This window comes from Gadus macrocephalus, chromosome 11 (assembly GCF_031168955.1).
Source record: "Gadus macrocephalus chromosome 11, ASM3116895v1".
Taxonomy (NCBI): domain Eukaryota; kingdom Metazoa; phylum Chordata; class Actinopteri; order Gadiformes; family Gadidae; genus Gadus; species Gadus macrocephalus.
In genome coordinates this window covers 11,639,821-11,661,395 of record NC_082392.1, presented here as the reverse complement: position 1 = coordinate 11,661,395, position 21,575 = coordinate 11,639,821, and the positions used below count along the sequence as shown (strand labels likewise).

General features: G+C 46.4%; 2 protein-coding genes across 6 annotated transcripts in view; both read right to left on the bottom strand.

The window, feature by feature from the left end:
- syngap1b (synaptic Ras GTPase activating protein 1b) overlaps positions 1–16,495 on the bottom strand; it is a 108,800-nt gene extending 92,305 nt beyond the window's left edge. For all 5 annotated transcript variants that reach the window (XM_060064500.1, XM_060064504.1, XM_060064501.1 and 2 more), the window contains exon 1: positions 16,044–16,495. In XM_060064500.1, the coding sequence (XP_059920483.1) occupies positions 16,044–16,065 (22 nt within the window). In that variant the 5' untranslated portion in view covers positions 16,066–16,495. The remainder of the gene's footprint in view (positions 1–16,043) is intronic.
- Positions 16,496–19,484: 2,989 nt separating this feature from the next.
- Positions 19,485–21,575, bottom strand: part of phf1 (PHD finger protein 1) — a 20,283-nt gene continuing 18,192 nt past the window's right edge. The window contains exon 15 of the mRNA XM_060064583.1: positions 19,485–19,960. Within this exon, the coding sequence (XP_059920566.1) occupies positions 19,501–19,960 (460 nt within the window). The 3' untranslated portion in view covers positions 19,485–19,500. The remainder of the gene's footprint in view (positions 19,961–21,575) is intronic.

The following is a 21,575-nucleotide window of genomic DNA, read 5'->3' as shown; positions in this document are numbered from 1 at the left end:
CTCTCCATTTCAACTGGTTTGACTATAATTTCACATTTATTTTTCCTTATACTGATCCTCTGCTCTTTCTATGGCTGTTGTCTATTGACAAGGACAACAAACTGGGGCTCAAAGTGAGACAGACATTTTGAATCACATTCACTATCATGGGACAAACACACACACACACACACACACACACACACACATGCACACACAATCATCATCACAATGTTTTCTTCTGGCATAAGCGATTCATTCTCATAACTTTTAATAAATTAGCAACCGCATGATTTAGACTATCAATTACCGGGTTTGGTTGAGATACAGTGGTACGAAACTCCCCAATGTGTGCAGGGCTTTTTGAAACAAGTGCTAAAAATAGCATTTGGCATTGAGTGAGCCAGCTAACCTTTGGGTCCTCTCTAAGCAGAGGTGTAGTACTACTACTACACACATAAACACACACACACACACACACACACAAAAGCATGTGCTGGAACAGTGAAGTACACGCCCACACATACACACAATGAAATGCAGGACAGCCAACACATGGTATAATTCACACAAACACACGCGCACACACACACACACACACACACACACACACACACACACACACACACACACACACACACACACACACACACACACACACACACACACACACACACACACACACAGTTTGTCTCTCTAGTTTTCATGAGTTTCCCGTTTCTTATCATGGGAAAATGGGTGGATATTATTGTGTACATATAGTGGTGCTACTGTGTAGATGCTAATGCCTGCATGTTGAAATGTCACAGCCCAGTTGGAACAGTTAAGATGTCACGGTACCCTCGGAGAACATAACAGAGCACCCTTCAAGTCAAACCCTGCATGTATTATATGGTACTCTGCTGAGAAAACATTGACTTTATATTTGAAAAATTGCCACTAAGTACTCAAAGTAGTCACTTAGCTGAAGCTTTTATTTAGTAATTAGTTTCCATCTACAGGTAAACTTCATGGGGTACGAAGCCAGGGCCATTTGGTTTGAAATCATGAACATATCAGCCCTGATTTGTACATGACATTTATTATTTTGGATTGTCATTAAGGAGCAGGTAGGTGATTAAGGAATTTTGTTCATCGATGTTGTCAGGTTGACTTCGGACATTGGTTCAAAGAGATGTAGAGCAGGGAGTCACACTGCCGAACCACTAGCCTGCCCCTCGAAAAACCTCAAAAAGACTGGATGGATTCTCTTTAACTTGTCCACTGCCATCAGGAAACAGAACAAAAACAGTTTGAACTTGAATGAAGACCCAAGTTGAAGAAGAATTTTACAATTTTGAATGTTCAGTCATCACAGACCTACACAAACAGTTTGTTCATGTTAAGCTGAAACTAAATGAATACCGGCTTCACTCCTAAACATGCATTCACCTACACAATTTAATAATTTAGTTAGTGATTTGGACCTAAATGTCTGAAATAATGTTGAATTTGGTTTAATCTAATGCAAATAAGCATTACCTATCGAGTAGAGAAAGAAATTGCATTAAAAACAATATGATCAAGCTTACAGAAAGACTTAGAAAAAAAACAATCCAAAGCTTTGTCGTTTCCCACCATGACCTATGGCCTTGGATATATATGAACCTGGACCTAGGATTGGCCAATAAAAAAGGAGTGCAGATGAATAAATTGTACCGTACTGCATACCCCAGTAAACGCCTCTTTCATCCAGCTTCAATAAGCGTGCCCATCGACCCTTCATCAGCAGGGGGCCAGATAACCATATCAGATGATAAGAGGCTGTGCATGCAGCAGCATGAGTTTAATCTATAGAGCAAATCACCAACTGCAAACCAATGGACAAGTTGTGTTTTGCAATGGTGCCATACATTTTGTGTCCCGTTTCACAGACAAAGATAGAGTAGTTGCGGTTGTGGGTCTTGTTATCATGCAACTCATAGACTGGTGGATGCTAGTCTAGGGGCTACGCAAATGATCTGAGTCCATGAGATAAGCTGTTTGCTCTCGAAATTAGGACCTGTAAACGTTTGATGAATCAATGTGATTAGGGGGACTGATGTATAACAATAGATTACAATGGTCTGTGTTTGAAGATACTATGATGAACACAAACATGAAAACAATGGGCCCTATCTTGTATCCAGCGCAATTGACTTTCTACACTGACGCATGTATCGTTGCTAGTTTGCAACTGGCGCAGAGCAGAACAAATAATCTTGCGCCCCAAGGGTTCGTTCGGCGAAAGGAGGAGTTTTTTGCAGTTTCACAAAACAATTCCGCCACAAACCAGGAAATACCTGGTTTAAAGGCAGTGGCGCATGGTTCAGATAATATTTTAAGGCCGCATGCATAATGTTGCTTGTGCACCTCGCGCATACACTTTGCTTCTCTCATCTACCTAGCCACACATTCTTGGTAAATTATTTGGGAAAGAACAGCTGATACAGCGGTAATAAGTTGTAGGCTACTTTTAAATCAATGCATCTGCAAACACCGTACAGCAAACACATATTTTCTCAACACAGAAATCTTGTACAAGGCCATAACTTTTAGGATTGATGAGTATTTGATCGTGAGAAAGCATTGTTTTACCACGAGTGAGTGTTAAAAAGAATGAATTAATGTGGTCATGCATCGGTCTCATCGAAGACTGCAAACGCGCTGTCAAAATATCAACTCGTCTGATTCAAATGCGCTCATGGCTCTTAAAGGGGATGAGAGATGGCACTCTCATTGGTTTATTGCACGTTACGCCCAAACCACACATACGGGTAATTAGGTTACTTCAGACCAACCCTTTTTAGATTTGCGTCGGGCGCAAGAGTAATTTATCCGCCGGTAAAATAGCAACATTGCCATAGAATCGCCCACAAAGCTACTTACGTTTGGTGCTTCTCAATTGCGTTTCAGACCGTTAAAATAGGGCCCAATAAGTAGAACATCTCACACAGAGTTCTCAATGGAACAGGAAATCCATATTTGGGCATTTCACATGGGTCCTATGAGGCTGCCACAATGTTCGAGTTACGTGGTAACCCTGGTTCTCTGAGTGAAGAGACCATCTCTCCACTCCGTTACATATTCCATATGTACGGGGTATAACCCCCATGACTGCTAAAGACCGTGGATAGGCTTTAAGACACACCGGCACGCCCGGTCACGCCCACACCACTATAAAACACCGGTGTAGACGTGCAATCATTGATGGTTTGATCGGAACTTGTCTCCGGGCGGCCTCTGGATTGGAGAAATGTTCTCTTCACTCAGAGAACCAGGGTTACCACGTAACCCGAACGTTCTCTATCGTATCGAGACCATCTCTCCACTCCGTTACATATTCCATATGTACGGGGTAGCTCTTTAAGACACCCCGCCAGGAGACGGTGCCACCTAATAGATAGATAGATAGATAGATACTTTATTCATCCAGAGGGATGTGAAGTATACCCACCCAAAGAACTATTTACAAATGTACACTATTTACTTGCCAATCTGGACAATGCCCCGCAAGGAGCAAAGGCCAGGCCCGAAAGGCAGAAGGCTGTTCCGGTGGGTCTGCCAGACGCAAGACCCGACGCCGGAACACAGGTATCGCCCCGCCAGGCGCAAGGGCCAACTCTGTGCAGATAAGCAGCCCAGGTCAGCCCGCAAGACGCAAGGCTGACCAATTGAGGGCTCAGGGTTACCTCTGAGTCCGAGCAACACCAAGTACCTGCTCCTCGAAGGAAGGTCTCGCTGCCACATTCAGGCGGTAGAATCTGGTGAACGTGGAGTGGGAGGACCTAGTGGCTGTTGCGCATATGGTGGCGATAGAGGCACCCCGCCACAAAGCCCAAGAAGTCGACACGCTGCGGGTCGAGTGTGCTCGAATCCTGGAGGGGGCAGGAGCGCCCGAAAGGGTGTAACCTTGCTGGATGGTGTCCACAACCCAGTGAGAAAGTCGACACTTCGACAGTGGTCTGCCCAAGCAACTAGTGCGAAAACACACAAAGAGCTGGTCTGACTTTCGTAAATACTCAGACAGGGCCCTTACCGGGCAGAGTGCTAGCTGGTCCGCCACTGAGACGGGTAGGGACTGCAGCTCTGGGACAGATGGAAGTCAGACAGAACCTTGGGCAAGAAGGCTGGGTTGGGGCGAAGAACCACCTTTGACCCCTCCGGAGAAAAAGTACAGCAGTCCCTGTGGACGGACAGCGCATGGAGCTCGCCTATCCTCCTAGCCGAAGTGATGGCCAGGAGGAAAGCTGTTTTTAGGGAGAGCCACTTAAGGGCCACATTGCCGAGGGGCTCAAAAGGCGGATGCTTCAGAGCTTCAAAGACAAGATACAAGTCCCAGGGTGGTACCTGAGGACCCCTACTGGATGCTGTAAGCCATCGTGCCCCCCGTAGGTATCGGGAGATCATGGAGCAGCCATCCTCACTAATGGCAAACTCTCCGATACGGACTGCCTTGATAGCTGCCAGCATGCCTCTCAGGGTGACTGCCTCAAACTGAATCTGCAGGAAGAGCAGGATGTCCTGGGTTGAGGCCAAGAAGGGGTCTGTTTGGTGTGCCTGGCACCACCCTGTGAAGACCCGCCATCGATAAGTGTAGGCTGCCCTAGTTGATGGAGCTCGGGCCTCCTGCATCGTCCGCACCACCGCCTCTGGTAAACCTAGGGCAGGAGCCGGTCCTTCTCAGGGGCCAGGCTACCAGCCTCAGCCCTGCTAGGAAGGCGTGGAACAATTTCCCGCCTGCCTGGGACAGGAGGTCCCCCCTGCGAGGAAGCATCAATGGCTGACCCTCCAGTAGGGTAGGAATCATCGAGAACCAAGACATGTGAGGCCAAAACGGTGCAACCAGGATTAGCCTCACCTGCTCCATTTGCACCCTGTGCAGAAGGGCTTGGAGGAGGGTGAATGGGGGGAAGGCATAGAGCAGAGAGAAGAGATAGTCCGAACGGGAGGACCTGAAACTCGAAGATCCGACCCTCGAAAGCAAATCTCAGGAAACGCCAATACCCTGGCCATATCGGAATCTGAAAATAGGCATCTTTCAGATCGATGGTCGCGAACCAATCCCCTGCCTTGATGGTCTGCCGAACCCGCAGAACCGTCAAGAACCTGCATCTTAGGGGGCGGAGTTACTTGTTGAGCCCCCTGAGGTCTAAGATAGGGCGTAGGCCCCCATCCTTCTTGGGGATGAGGAAATATCGAGAGTAGAACCCTGCTTGGCGGTCAGAGCGCTCGACATCTCCAATCGCCCCCTTCTCTAAGAGGGTAGACAGCTCCATTCGCAGAGTCTGGGCTTGTCGCTGGTTGGCCACCCTGGTAAAGATCGGAGATCTCGCTACCCTGGGCCTGCGCCAGAACTGCAGGCGGTACCCCTGGGTCATGGTAGAGACCAACCATGGGTCCGCCGCCAGAGCAAGCCAAGCCCTCCTGTGCTGTGATGAGAGGCGGGGCTGGCTGGCCCGCAAACTGCCAGGAAAGATGCGGGCGTCTGGAGGGCCCGCGTCTGCTAGCAGATGACCCCCTCCGACCACCTCTTGGAGCCGGTGTCTGAGGTCTCCCGGGCCCCAGGCCTGGGCTACTGACTGAGACGCCACCCGAGGTGTAGTTGCTCCTGGGCGCCTTGCCCGCTTCCCCCGACTGCAGAGGGACTCTGACACCTCATCCGCACAGCGACGGCGATCCCGTGCCTGTTGCAGCAGGGAGGAGGCCTGTGGCCCAAACATGGCTGTGGGCTCCACTGGCACCCTGAGGAGACAGTCCCTATCTGCTGGCTTTAGCTTCGACTGGGACAGCCACAGATGTCGTCTCACCACCCAGAGCTGAGCCAACGAGCGGCCTGATGCCACTGCCTGCTCCTTGTACAACGAAGCCAGGCACAACGTTGCAGACTGGAACTCCCTTGCCAGAGAGGCATCCACCGGCTGGTTCTGCATGAGACCAGAGAGGTGGTGGGTGTACAGAGTCAGGATGGCCGCAGTATTAGCCAGACGCGCTTGCATCGCGTGGCGACATAACAGGTCCTTGAAGTCTGGTAGGAGAGGGATCTCTGACCTGAGACCTTCTTCTGCTTCAGCCTCGAACCTGGAGGCAGCAGCTGTCGGCTTTTCGGGTAAAACGATGTTCAGGGCCTTGGTTGCCCTGTCAACAATCTCCCCAAACAGGTGAGCCAGCTTTCGCCCGGAAGGGTTAGCTGAGGGAAGCTATTCACTGGGAAACTCCCCACTCTCTGAAGAGAATACTGTCTCCACATCCAAGTCCTCCTCCTCGGAACCATCGTACTCCCTGTCAGAGAAAAGACTGGGGGGCCGAGAGGGACCCACGCAGAGAGAAACGGGGGCCCTAGGAACACTGAGGGAGAACAGGGAGGCTCGCGGGGCCCCCGAGCGGCCTCCCTGTTCTCCCTCAGTGTGTGGCCCCCCGGAAGCCCTCCTCATCTTTCTTGCTGGCCCTTCCAAGGTAGGTAACCCTCCCTGTTTTGATGTGAAAAAACGGCAGCGGGATTCCCTTGTATGCATCGGCATGATGAAACAGTTCATGCATGACTGGGGTGTATCCCTGGCCAACATTTCATGCTGGTGGCCTAAACATAACACACAATTATCGTGGCCATCCTCGAGGGGCATGGCAATGTTACAACCAACACAGTGATGGCCTGAAGTGCCCTCCATACTACTTTTTTTGTTTTTTTCCCCTTTAATTATTTTAATTATTATTTATTAATTTATTTATTAATTTATTTACTTTCTCAGGCAGTTTCTGTTTCGAGGAATTGTTGCCGACCCAGTTCCGAGCAAAACGCTGGGCTATCCGGGATTGGTAGCTAGCTGGAACAATGTTCACCTGCCTTCAGCTCGCCAAAGCATAGCCTACTGTTCGTCACGGCGTCGCACAGTGCGTGAGTCGCGGGTTTCACGGACAATACACTGTCAAGACTCTCACAGCTTTGCTTTCAGCCAGGGAGCGGATTAAACACGATATGGCTATGAAAAAGGTGTCGGACAATCACACTCGCCGGCTGCTTAGGCAGAGCTCCTACGGAGGTAGACAGCAGCCCCCTGGACCGCAGCGACGCACCGATAAGGAGTGGGACACCGGCGTTGGTAGGACTCCACAGAAACGTTGTCGCCTCGCCTCTAGCGGACCGAAGTCACTGCCAGGCGAGGGACCTGAAGCCAACGCGTGAGTCGTGGGTTGCACGTACAATACGTCGGTGTCACTACCAAGCCAAAAAGGATCTTTCTTTTCCGGTCCAAGGAGGCTGTCCGCAGACAGACTCCAAAACTTACACAGGCAAGTGGATACCAATGCTGTAACCCACACACGTTAATCTAGCACACAACCCCACACGGTACCTTTCACAGTGGAGATCAAACAATCAATGATTGCACGTCACGTCAGTGTTTTATAGTGGTGTGGGCGTGACCGGGCGTGCCGGTGTGTCTTAAAGCCTATCCACGGTCCTTAGCAGTCATGGGGGTTATACCCCGTACATATGGAATATGTAACGGAGTGGAGAGATGGTCTCGATACGATAGAGAACAGCATGATCTGCCCGTGTAAGGGATGCTAGTACCATTTCCTCCTACATTACATGGATGCATTCTCTAATGTTATGTGCTGACAATATCTAATTGAGTAAATTATTCAGAAACAGTACCCAAAGAGTAGGTAATTGAACATTTTTGCTTCACCATTAAATGTCACCATGTGAGTGAAGAATATTTTGTGTGACTTTTTTAGGACATAATGGCCTTATTAAACCACCTGATCCTATGGGGTTGAGATTTAGTAACAACAGTTTCCTTTTCAACAAACAATACATTGTATTCCAGTTTTGAAGGTGAAAGAAATAAAACTAACGACTCAATGACGCATTCGATATTCACAAAAGCTGTGCTTGTGGCTAATATAATATAATGAGTACATGATTGCCAGATAAATATATACATAAAAATAGGCACCATAGAAGGTGATTTTTAAACAGCCATCTTGTATGGAAAACATTGTGCTGGTGAGGTAGCACTCAAGAGGTCCTCATTAACCAGCTGGATGCTGCTGCTTCCATGACCTGATAAACCGCCCCACACATGCACAACACACACACACACACAAACATAAACATTCACACACAATCCTACACATAGCCATAAGCGACGAACATACCCACACAAACACTCACAATCATATACCAATGCAAACCTACAGACTGTGATGGATTTATCTCACATCAGTGATTGTACAACACTAGACCAGTCAAACTCCACTATGACTTACCTCACATCAGTGATTATAAAACACTAGCCAAGTCAAACTCCACTATGACTTACCTCACATCAGTGATTATAAAACACTAGCCAAGTCAAACTCCACTATGACTAACCTCACATCAGTTATTAAACAACACCAGACCACTCAAACTCCACTATGACTAACCTCACATCAGTTATTAAACAACACTAGCCCAGTCAAACTCCACTATGACTAACCTCACATCAGTGATTATACAACACCAGACCACTCAAACTCCACTATGACTTACCTCACATCAGTATACAACACCAGACCACTCAAACTCCACTATGACTTACCTCACATCACCTCAGCAACAGCACTAGAGCAGTCCAGCTCCATTATGACTTACCTCACATCAGTTATTATTACACAACACTAGACCGGTGAAATGCCTCTATGACTTACCTCCCATCAGTAACTATACCTCACTGGACCAGCCAAACTCCATTAGGACTTACCTCACTCACAATCATTAATTATCCTTCAATAGACCAGCCAAACTCCATTATGACTTACCTCACATCAGTAATTAAAAATAGACCAGCCAAACTCCATTATGACTTACCTCTGATAAGTAATTAACAAAAGACCAGCCAAACTCCATTATGACTTACCTCACATCGGTAATAAAACCTCACTATACCAGCCCAACTCCGTTAGGAAGTAACACCTATATTTCTCATAGAACATGCTCATTCATAACTTTTTTGATTCATAACACAACAAATTCCATAATCACCTCTCAGTTTAATACAGTGTTATGTTTTGCAAGTGAAGAGGTCTCATTTTTGTTTCATTGACATATAAATTCACCTTTGCTTCAACGCTGGTTCCCTTGCACACCTGACAAAGGGGAGTGGTCAGAGTTAAGAGGGATGTTGGGCCGAGCACCATTGAAGAGAATGGCAGGCGTTTTTCCTTCTGCAATCTTTCTACCTAAACAGTCATCTGCACGCCTTACCTTTATGTGTGTGTTGGTTCGGCCTCATGGTATAAATGTGGAGAGCATGTAAAGCAAATACATAAAAAAGATAACACTTTGATGAGCCCAAGCTTGTGGCACCCAAACATACAAACACACACACGCATAGACACACACATACACCACAAAATGAGGGGAGGTAATACTAGTGTGGGACTACTGATTGTGGAAACTGATTAGAACCAGGACCAGGTCCTGGCCTAGAGAGGGCAATTTAAGTCCATCACAGACCACAAAGCTGACAACCAATCACATCATCAGGATTCAATCTGCATTGTGCATTGGTCCGATGGCTGATTTACCTCGAGTTGGTATGTGATCTCATATGTGTGTTTGTTTGGGGTTCTGTTTGTGTGTGGGGGTCCTAGAAGGACCATGAATCAATAGCAGTCTAATACTAAATATACACTTCCCTTAATAAATACCATTAATGTGACACAACATGAAGAATTTTTTGACAGAGCTAATACAGGTGCTACACCTTGGGTGACCATTTCAGTTAATGTTCACTTTACCAATGCATGATTCGTGAAATGAATATGCAATACATAAAACAGTTCATACAGTAGCTGATCTTACTTGCTGGGTTCTCCAAATAAAGACTGACATCCCTGTACAATCCTGCTCACAGGATTGGATCCCAAGGCCTAACAGCCAATCACATTCATGTTACGGCGAGGGGCGGGCATTCATCCCCGGATTAGCAGTTATCTGATTGGCTATGCAGAGAATGCAGCATTTTTTTCGAGCTTTGTGTTGTAAGTGAATCCTGACAAATGAAATCCCAAAGCACAAACCAATAGAGTCGTTATTTCCGGCTTTGCAGTGAAATTGACTTAACACCCACCCTCCCCCGTGCTCTCAGCACTACAGAATTTAACTAAACCCATTTTCCTTTGGACTGTGTTTTTTTACCCCCAAATCAGAACAAACCAATACCTCAGTGGGCAGAAGACGGCTTTGGAGTGAAACGAAAACATAAGCAGTTTGGTGTACAAAGACTGTACTGCTGAAATACTGAAGAAACTGAAACAAGAGGCATCGATGAATTAGGGGGAAGCCACAAATCAACATAGTGTTTATGTGGTGGTCATCTCACACACTTTTGATTTGGTAGGATGGAGGGCGCCTTGCTTTGAAATCAGAACCTTTCAGCTTGGAGTCAAGCTAACCTAACCCCGACACTATACTACACTATCGACAACGCATGGGAACTTGGAAAACACCAGCAGCTTGGCATATTTCATGCTCCACACATCGTGGATCCTTCCTTGCCCACTAGCTCCATTAAAACAGAGGTAGAGAGATACACACTGACCTGCCTGGTGGGACAGCTAGCTATCGCTCCGGAGCTAATAGCACACCGCCTGATCTTTCTCAGCTGCCACTTAACATCTCCTGCGATCATTGCAGTGCTATTAGTCGTTGGTGGTATTTGAAGCAGCAGTGATGTAACGGACACAATATCTGAGCGCAACAGTCACCCTTTGCTGGTATATCTCTACGAGTATTTAATCCATCTGTTTAACGGCAGCTATCTCCACTCTTGTCAGTTGGGCCTATAGTTCACAGTGTTGACGTAAGGGGTCGACCGCTGCCGAGATGACCTGTGGGACCTGTGGGACCTGTAAGTCACTGCTTTATAATACATGTACCAACCGTGTGCCACAGAAACACACACACACACACACACACACACACACACACACACATATAAGAGCTGGTTGAACTTTGAGTGACTTTTTTGTGTCCAGGACAGATAAAGGTGCAACTGCCTCGCCACATGGCTCCAATGACACTGCGACACCATCAATGAATTAATGCATTAATTTTCCCCCAACAAATCTGCGAAAAGCAGGGACATGATGGTGGCACCTGAAGTCGCTGACGCTCAACGTAATGAGTAATAATTCCTGATTCACATTAGCATACAGCTTATTCATGGATGTTGCTCAAGTGGAAATCTCATTCACTGTGATGTGGGAAACTGTAAGATCACTTCAGATCTATCTCAAGATCAGAAGGGTTTCTACGGTTCAGATCACTTTTCCAAAATCCTGTTAATTTACTGTCCAATTTTGCAACTAATTTGCCATGAGGAGAAAAAACAACTGTGCACTATCCACTGGAGAATGAATGAAATCTCTCTCTCTCTCTCTCTCTCTCTCTCTCTCTCTCTCTATCTCTATCTCTATCTCTCGACGGTGGAACTAGCTTGCACACGGGGCCAGAGAGCTCAGTACAGTAATAGCCCAACAGATGATGGGTTCTGGCACAGCCTCCGCAGTGGAGGGGTGTAAGACAGACCCTTATGTCACAGAGAGAGAGAGAGAGAGAAAGAGAGAGAGAGAGAGAGAGAGAGAGAGAGAGAGAGAGAGAGAGACAAGAGGAGGAAATGCAAGGGGAGGTGGAGGTGGGGGGAAGGCTGCTGCGGCGTCACGGTGGCGGTGTGTACTGTCACTTTAAGTGTGGTCGAGCATGACAGAACCTCTGTATGAAGGTGCTGTACAAGTGGACAGAGGAGAGAAGTGGGGAGGAGCTGGGAGCCTAGGAGGAGTTGGGAATGGAGTGGAGGAGAGGAGCAGGAAAGTGCAAAGGGGAGAGGAGTGGAGGGGAGCTTCAAGGAGAGGAGTTGGGAGGAATTGAGAAGACAAGGATGAGTGGGGAAGAGGAGAGGAGCAGGGAAATGCACAGGAGAGTGGAGAGGAGAGAAGAGGAGCGGGAGGAGAGGAGCAGGGAGGAGAGGAGCAGGGAGGAGAGGAGCAGGGAGGAGAGGAGCAGGGAGGAGAGGAGCAGGGAGGAGGGGAGTGGGGAGGAGAGAGGGAGGGAGGAGAGGACTGGGGAGGGAAGGGAACAAGCTGTCTGGCTGGTGACTTCCTCTCGGTCCATCTGCCCTCATCCTCCCATGCAGCCAAGGCAGCATGGGAGGATGAGGAGTGCAGGGGTGGAGGTGTAGAGAGAGAATGGTGGAGCTGGAGACAGAGAAGGGGGGGGGGGGGGGGGTGTGGAGCTGGAGAGAGGTGGGAGAGAAAATTGAAGTGAGGGGGCAGGGCGTAGAAGGTTTGTGTGGATGCTTGTGTGGATGCATGTTTGCTTGTGTATGCATGTGGGTGAGATTGTTATACATGTGAAGAAGAGTGTACATTTGTGTAGCTTTGAGGGTGTTTGTGTGTATGTGAGCATTTGCATCTTTGCCAGTGAGATTGGTATCTCACAGGCATATTTAGCGTGTGTCCGTTGTGTGTGCGTGTGTATGTTTGTGTAGGTGTGTGTGTGTGTGTGTGTGTGTGTGTGTGTGTGTGTGTGTGTGTGTGTGTGTGTGTGTGTGTGTGTGTGTGTGTGTGTGTGTGTGTGTGTGTGTGTGTGTGTGCATGGGTGTGCATGAACCTGAATGCACATGAGTAGAGATAAGGATTGACTTGAACACAACAGACGACAAAGAAGAAAGGATTAAGACAGAGAGAAGAGAAAGAAAGAGGGTGAGTGATAGAGAGAGTGCAGGAATGTATGAGCTGCAGAGAAACAGTGACAGTGAGAGAGCAAGAGAGAGAGAGAGAGAGAGAGAGAGAGAGAGAGAGAGAGAGAGAGAGAGAGAGAGAGAGAGAGAGAGAGAGAGAGAGAGAGAGAGAGCAAAAGAGAGAAACCAAGCCAATAATGGAAGGCCCATCTCTTCTGCTGCCTGCCTCCCACTAACTGCTGGCCCATGTGAGGGAGGGCTCTTGGCATGACTGCAAATGGCTTAGCAGAGTGCATTAGCTTAGCGTAGTGAATTAGCTTTGCTGAGTGCATAAGCTTAGCGTAGAGTATTAGCTTAGCGTAGCATCCATGTGGGCTCCGAGGCTACATCGGCAACTGGAGGCGTGTGTACGGGTGTGTGTGTGTGTGTGTGTGTGTGTGTGTGTGTGTGTGTGTGTGTGTGTGTGTGTGTGTGTGTGTGTGTGTGTGTGTGTGTGTATGTGTGTGTGTGTGTGTGTGTGTGTGTGTGTGTGTGTGTGTGTGTGTATCTCATCCCAAATCAATGTCACGCTAATATCCAACCTTCTCAACATGCATGAGCCTCAGCTGACACTGTTGAGTCATCGTGGTAACAATAAATAAAAAAAATGATAACAAGTGTTATGTAATTCTGTTCCCAGTAACCATGGAGCTGCTAATGTATATCGACACAGGCTGGGAGCACTACATGCTAGCAGAGAAAGTTACGCGTCAATGGCGAAAACTGAATATGCCGGCGAAGACTTCCTGTAGCAATGAAATCTACATTTAGCGGCAAAAACTATGTGTAGCGACAAAAGCTATGCTTTAGTGAAGTAAAGTATGCATTAGCAACAAAAGCTAATTGTTACTGATGAAAGCAAGCCGGGTAAAATCCTGACTCCAGCATCTTGGTTCAATTCATTGGCATCACACATTGCACCTGTTGACCTAGCAGAGACCCTGAGCCAATCACACAGCCCACGCCATTCCAGTCCAGTAGACCTGTAGTCTAGTCCAGTCAAGTACAGTATTCCAGTCAATTTATTTATATTATTTCAAATGGCCCACCTACAGTTCAAAACCTAATTGTCACAGTTTCTTGCACCGTACCAGATTAAAGCTTTAACTTGATCCACATCTGTAACAAATGTGGATCTTTAACTTGATCCACGTCTGTAGTCCCTAGTCGTGAACAGAAGCAGTGTTGCACTACTTATACTCAAAATAATCTTAAACAGGTCATTCATAAGTGTTCTTTGAACAAATGAGGAACGAATATCTGGGCATCTTTTAATGACATTGCCATTATCACTTGACCAGTGTCTCAACTGAATGAAAGCACAAATATCTCATTATTCTCAATCCATTCCCACCACAACCAACCTCAAATCCTGCTACCACAGCCGAGACGGTATAGCAAGGGACCCTTTGGTGGTTCACATCGGCTCTAAATCCAACTCACGACCAGTACTGCTATCGCCGATACACAATACCTACACTCCTTAATTCCCTGAGGGAACACCTGTTTGAGCTGTAATCCTAGACCACTATTTTGCCCCACATTTGCCCCATAAAATCGTCAGTGATAATGAAATGTAAAGCATGAGTTTAACCTTATTGCAGAGGGTATTTCGAGTCCTATCTTCAATTTTTTTTAAACTTTGTGCATTTAAATTTGAACAAGGATCAATCCATATCTATATTGTGGCAACCACTGCATCACTTTTCATCTAAAATATGTAGTTGTTTGATTTTCCTTAAAGAAGATGCATAAAGGAGGATCCATAGAGAGTAATGCAGTATATTCTCCTGGCTGTCAGGTTTTAGGGGGGCGTTATACTGAGCAGGTTGTGATTCTTCCTCTGGGTCTCTGAGCACCTCTCCAACATTATGCAATCGACTCCCGTGCTCAGCGCACCCAGGTCTGTGTGGTTGTCACCGTTTGGTATTAAATCAGTCCTGTTATCACTCCCTCTCTTTTACCTCGAACCTTTACCCCTCTCTCTCTCTGCCGCCTCTCTATCACTCTCACACTCACACACACACACACACACACACACACACACACACACACACACACACACACACACACACACACACACACACACACACACACACACACACACACACACAAACACAGAAGGTTTGCAGCCCTCCTGGCAGGTTCTCACAAAGACTACCACCAAAATCCTTGAAGGTCCCTCCGAAACTTTCGAGTTGGCGTTCCACCTCACATTTCACGACGTCTCTCCCAACTGACTCCGGCATGATGTTTAGAGACCCCGGGCCCCCCAATTAGGGACACTCATAGATCGAGCGCCTCGACTACTGGATGGGGAGGCAGCCCACTGCAGCACGCCGTGCACACAGGCCTATAGCATTAGTCACAGTTGCGGTGCCATGATACTAATGGAATCTTCCTTAAACGTACGGTAAATCGCCTCTCACCCACACATAATTGCGAGATATTGACTCAATGTCGAGAGAAAAAAAACTTACAAGTAAAAAACAACAACACTGCAGTTGGATAATGGATTGATTTAAATATAGGCCTAACCTGCAGGCGCTACAATTTTCAGGAGGCAGGGAGGGGGGTGCAAAGTTTTTGCGTTGGTTAAGTAGCCTACATTGTCGGCCATATCACCCTCGGCTGCATAATTTTACATGCGTTAAAGATCGGTGGGTTTACAGATTCGTCACCAAAGAAAGCCGTGAGTATCTCAATAACCCGTGCAACAGCATCAGGGCTCGAGTGCACACCTTATCACAATACTATAATTGCCGCATGCACTGCTCTCTACAGCTATCTCTCTCACACACAAACACGCACACACACACACACACACACACACACACACACACACACACACACACACACACACACACACACACACACACACACACACACACACACACACACACACACACACACACACACACACACACACACACACACACACACACACGCTCGCCCGCGCACTATCTGATTCGAGGGAAGTGGCGTTTTTTTTTTATCCGATAGCGACTTCGCCTCTCGCTCAATACACCTGTCGGCTATGGCGCGTTCGAGTACACCTCTAGCTGCGTAATAACGTATTAGCGACAAGTAGATTGATGTAGATGACGAGATAAAAAAAGGAGACAGAGAGTGAGAGGGACAGGGAGAACGCGGGAGGGAGAGAACGATAGAGAGACAGAGAGAGATGAGAGATTTATAGGGGGAGGACAGGAAAGAAATATGCAGTGGATTGAGGAGAAGAAAAAAAAAATCATGTATCCCGTTATAATGGCTTACCTTGGAAGGGAACATAGGACATGTTCCAACGGCATTGAACGTGTTCTTCTGCGTCTCAGCTGTCTCGCGGCACTCCAGAGGCAAGACGACACGAGTCAGTAAAATAGAGATAAGCTTTTCACTGACGAAGCTCGCGGCGAGGCCAGTATTCCTTACTACGTAAAAATAGGCATCGTTCCGCGCTCGCTTACACACATTTTAGATGTCCTCGTGCCTCGAATGTTAGATGCAGAATGAGGGGTTGTGTGTATGTGTGTGTGTGTATGCGTGTTGTTGTTGCACGCGCTGTTATTAAGGTGTGAGGGTGAACCGCGAGAGTGAATGAGAGAGAGGGTGAGAGAGAGAGAGAGAGAGAGAGAGAGAGAGAGAGAGAGAGAGAGAGAGAGAGAGAGAGAGAGAGAGAGAGAGAGAGAGAGAGAGAGAGAGAGAGAGAGAGAGAGAGAGAGAGCGCGTAGGGGGTTGGTGGCTGACAGCGTCCGCGTGCTCACTTCTCAATATCTCTAACCTATGTTAAAGCCCATGTATTTTACGCACTATCGTCGCTTGGAAAATGGGTAATGCAGCGAGAGTAAATTGACTGCAGCCGCTTCCGGCTACATTGGCGTCTTTTCCACTTTACTCACGAACGTGCAGTGAATGCACAATAGTGCACGCGCGCAAACGCATAATCACGCACACAGAACACCCGCCGCAAACTACAGTAGGCATAGGCCTACTATATAGCTGAATGTGACTTGTCACTTTGCACTATTATTTTTGTGATGTAAGTTTTGGCAAGCACGCTGTTCGATGTTGCATATTCAGTGTCACCTATTCTGCTTCTTGTATTTAAAAAAATAATGAGGGGCTTGAATGAACATTTGATTACAGACCCATTGAAGATGGCTTTTCTAAACTTCCCCTGCAACAAAAAAGGTCGCACTATAGGCAAAATGGCGCGTGGGCAATGAAGATTTGTCTCCTAAATAATAAAATAATGATAGTCAATGAAACTTCAATAGTAGTATTTACAGCACATGACCATATTGGGCAACCGCACACTTCATTTGGTATCAATGGAACCAAAATGGCGTTGTGTGCTTTTACAGTTGGCTTACAGTAACCACCATGGACATGGTAACCACCAGGCCCTGATGGCAGAAGTTTGCTACAATCGCGAGATGTGGGTACCATCTAGTGGTCTCGAGCGGCCACTGCATTCACAGGAGTTTAAATTGATTATCAAGCGGAAAGCACAGCAGTCACGTAGGTTCTGCTTATTGAGTTAAAAAACCAAAATGTTGAAATGTCTGCCGACCCCCTATTCTTAATCTATGAATACGAGTTGATGATGGATGTTTAATGAATGACCATTGCTGATAAGTATTTGGATAACCCCCATACACACGCACACACAAACACACACATTCGCACTGCAATATAAAGGAAAACAAAAATTGCCAAAACATTTATCCGAAAAACAAAAAACGTCCGGACATTTTGTTAAAAGGTGAGGTGAAACTTTTATTTTCAAGGTTACACATTAGTATCATCGCAGGGTATACATGTACAAACATTGGTTGTCCAAAAGAACTGAACTTGGACTTGACTACAAATAAGAACAAGGCTAGCTCTCCATAAGATTTAGGCCTGAATTCAAACAGTTGTTTTCCTTGTATACATGTGTTAAGATATTTCCCTCAACTTCCGTCTAACTATATGACCCGACAAGCACTTGACGGGAATAACATACCATAGAAAACACACCAATACATTCATCAGCATCTTATAGGAAGCTTTAGCCACATCCTTGCCCATCCATAGCGTATCCATGGTTTTGTGTTCAAATCAAGAAGACTTTGGGGGTTTCGAAAACAAAACGCCTGACAGTTTAGAATCATCATGAAACAAAGTGTTTAATCGTTTGTTGTAACCTGAACCATACAAAAAATACTTTGGGCTTATTGTATTAAGCGTAACATAAAAATTGAATTGATGACTCTAATAATCTGTAAAAAATATCAACTTTCAAAACATAATCTTACCGTGTTTGTAAAATAAAAAAAATTCAGAAGGATGTTTTCATATCGAGTCCATACCTACAGTCTACTCGTCACCAGAAGTACATCTATAGATATCAGAGGAATGTTAACAGTAAATCAAGCCTCAACAACACATACAATTCAAACCCATAGTTACTAAATTTATATCACCGATCGTTAGCTGTTAAAGAGCAAAGTAACATTAGCCTCAAGGAAATTAAACAGTTGTTGTAACAGTTCTAGTAGGAGTGGATCCGGTTTGCATTTACAGTAAATATGTTGTCTGCATGGTCCCTTGAGAGGAACAGGTGTACCCTCACCTTACAAAGCAAAAATAAAACTATATCAGAATCTCTTTCACTTTTGAGGTTCTCTTTTTAATCTTGTGGCACTAGACAAAAAAACAGACCTATTCTTGAGAAAAAAATAATAGAATTATTTCAATCAAGAGTATACATGTTGTTTGCTTTTGAGTATACAAAAATCGTACTTGATGAAACCCTGTCAAAGGAAAACATTAACAAGGGCCTCTGTCAACACCCGTTTTTTTCCCTAACAGTGACCTGTTTGGTCGCTATGGTAGCGTAACCCGTCTGCCCCGTGACACGCGAATAACCTAAGGTCACCGAACGATACAAGCAGTCACTGTGTAGGCACTAAGCAAAGCAACCACATAAAAAAATTATAAATAAAATAAAGTCATCATGTCATACAACATATTCTTAAATTTGGAATATATAATTCTACTTATAAAACAAAAGTCCACACGTTTGCTCCTAGTTCTATGACGGACAGATGTCAAACATAAACAGGTTATTGTTGTTGAGTTGCAGGTGCTGGTCCGTTCTGTGCTAAAGGGGAGAAAATATACAAACCTCTTGTGTATCGATTCAGGGTTTGAGTGTACCGGGATAATAAGTCCTGTGTGTGGGTGGGAGGGGGGGGGGGGGGGGTAAGAGCATGGAGGGGGGATGGACCTGAACAGCTCAAAAGCCAGAAAGGCATCCAAAATGAGTGTTGCCTAGCGACCTCTGGAGGGGAAGGGGAGGAACAGCCTCTGTTGGCCAACAGCTCCTTGCTCCTGGCCAAACTGGCTGTAGAACCCCCATCATGATCGGCCCACGCGCCAACCAGATGGCAGCGCCAAAACACCGCTAACTCCCCAGGCTAAGTTCCCCCCCGCTGCCAAATATGTCATTGGGTCGCCGTCCCCTCCTCTCTTTCTTTTCTTCCATCCCTCCTTCTCCCCATCTCCTCTTGTTTTCTTCATTCTCTCTCTCCTCTTTATCCATACCCCCCCCCCCCCCCCCACCGACCCAGTCTCCACCCTGTATTCTCTCCACCCATCCGTTATTATCTCTTTCTTCCCCACCGTCTGTCCCTCCCCCTCTCTCTCCCCCTCCGTCCCCCCACTCCCCCTCCTCCTCCCACCTCCCTCAGTAAACACCGACGTCCCCCCACTCCACCAGGTACTGCACCTTTCCGTCCGGCGTGACACGCCTCGCCAGGATCCGGACCGCCTCCCCCCCGCCACCTCCCCCTCCCCCACCTCCCCCGCTGCCTCCCCCTCCGCCTCCTCCCCCTCCGCCGCCTCCTCCTCCACCACCACCCGCCCCCACCCCCCCACCACCGATGCCCACCTGGTGAGACGCCAGCCCCCTCAGCAGCAGGGACGGGCAGGGCTCCAGCAGCTTGTGGGTCGGTGGGTGGGGGTGGGGGTGCTGGTGAGGGTGGGGGTGGGGGTGGGGGTTGGGGTGGGGGTTGGCATGGTGGCTGTTGTGGTGCTGGTAGCTGCCGTTCATGTTGTGGTTGTGGTGATGGTGTTGGTGATTGTTGTTGTTGGACTGGAGGGCGCACGGAAGGCAGGGGGGGGTCACCCTGCATGTATCCTCAGTGCTTGGGGGGGGGGGGAAAGGAGAGAGAGTAGAAAGAGAATTTAATTTGACTTTGTATGCGGCTTATTTTGGCTTCAGAGTCAATAATCAATACTAATTTACATCTGAGTTTGAGGGGTGAATGCCCTCTCAGAAAGCAGTTTGGAAACTTTTTACTTTCATTTTATTTCTCAGATTGGGATTTAGTCATGCAGAGCACTTTCCTATCTCTCACTAGGTGCGTTTCCATCCCCCTGATTTTATGCGAACTTTGAAGTATCGAATCAGTAAACGGTGATGGAAACACCAAAATTCGCATAAAAATCCTCTAATTCGCAAAAAGGTTTATCCGCTCGCTTGAGGTGGTTTTTGAGAAATGCGAAAGAGAGTAAATTCGCAAAATGGGAGATGGAAACACACTTTTCGAAACAGCTGTGACGTAGCGAACTTTGAACACACAGGACTGACAGTCTTTCCGCTTTCCGCATAACGACCGGCCATAGCAACCCTGCCGACATCAACGTGTAACGTCATCACCCTATTCCGCTCCAACCACTTGATGGAAACGCACCTAATTCGAATTACTTTTTTGCGAACTTTCTAAAGATTTGCATCACCTTTTAGATGGAAACGCAGCTACTGTGTAGAAGGTTGTTAGTTGATGGAGATAATATTTTCAGATAAGATAAGACACAATGATTATTCGCGATATATTTTTGCATAGTAACTATGGTATCAAGTCCCTTTTTTGAAACAACGAAGGACTCCAGTAGGACTGAGCCCGAATCATTTTATATCTGGAAATTGTTCCTTAGGAAGGTATTAAAATCTCAATATAGCATTCTGATAGTCGTTTTGCTTTGTTTTTATGACGATTTAAATTCAAAAGCATTTCTTTATTTGGGGACTGCAGGAGGAAGGCTAGGTTACACTTCCTCTGAATATCCCAGTGATTAAACATATAGGGAAGGGCGCTAGATAAAACGCTTCACCTCAACGCTTCAGTTGAGGTGATGGAAGCCGACATCAGAATGGCCCAACATGGAATGACAGAATTATCATTAATTAGTGTTGGATATTCAAACGTATAACAATCCTAAAGGCACCAAAAAGCTCTACCTACTTATAATAACAATGTGTTGATTATTTGTTAAACCTGAATAGAAGAAGTAGCGATGTTATTTATGCTTTGTGATAACTTGGAAGAAGGTGTTCTCTCATACTGTGGAAACCGTTTGTTTGGAAACTTTTATGTTACATTGAAGCTCTGCCGTAACCAAGTCGAACTCGGACTGATGAGTGGATCTGAAAGCCAGTGACGAGAAATTGTTGTTATTCTATCTGTTTTACGAATTGAGCCCCTTTAGAAAATGACTGAAATACACTGAATATTCAGATATTCGTACAATTCGTACATACAAAGCTAGAAATGATGTATTCAGGCCAGCCCTAGACTCCAGCAAGGTCTTCATTTGGAACAGATGCTGGTTGAAACACCTGAATTATAATACTTGAGCTACCATCTGCAAAAATACTGTCTGACTCTTTTGTCATTCGTGGGATTTCATCACTTTGGCAAAATACCACAAATTTTAGCAATTTCCGTCAAAATCTTCAAAACTATTTTCACACTCTTG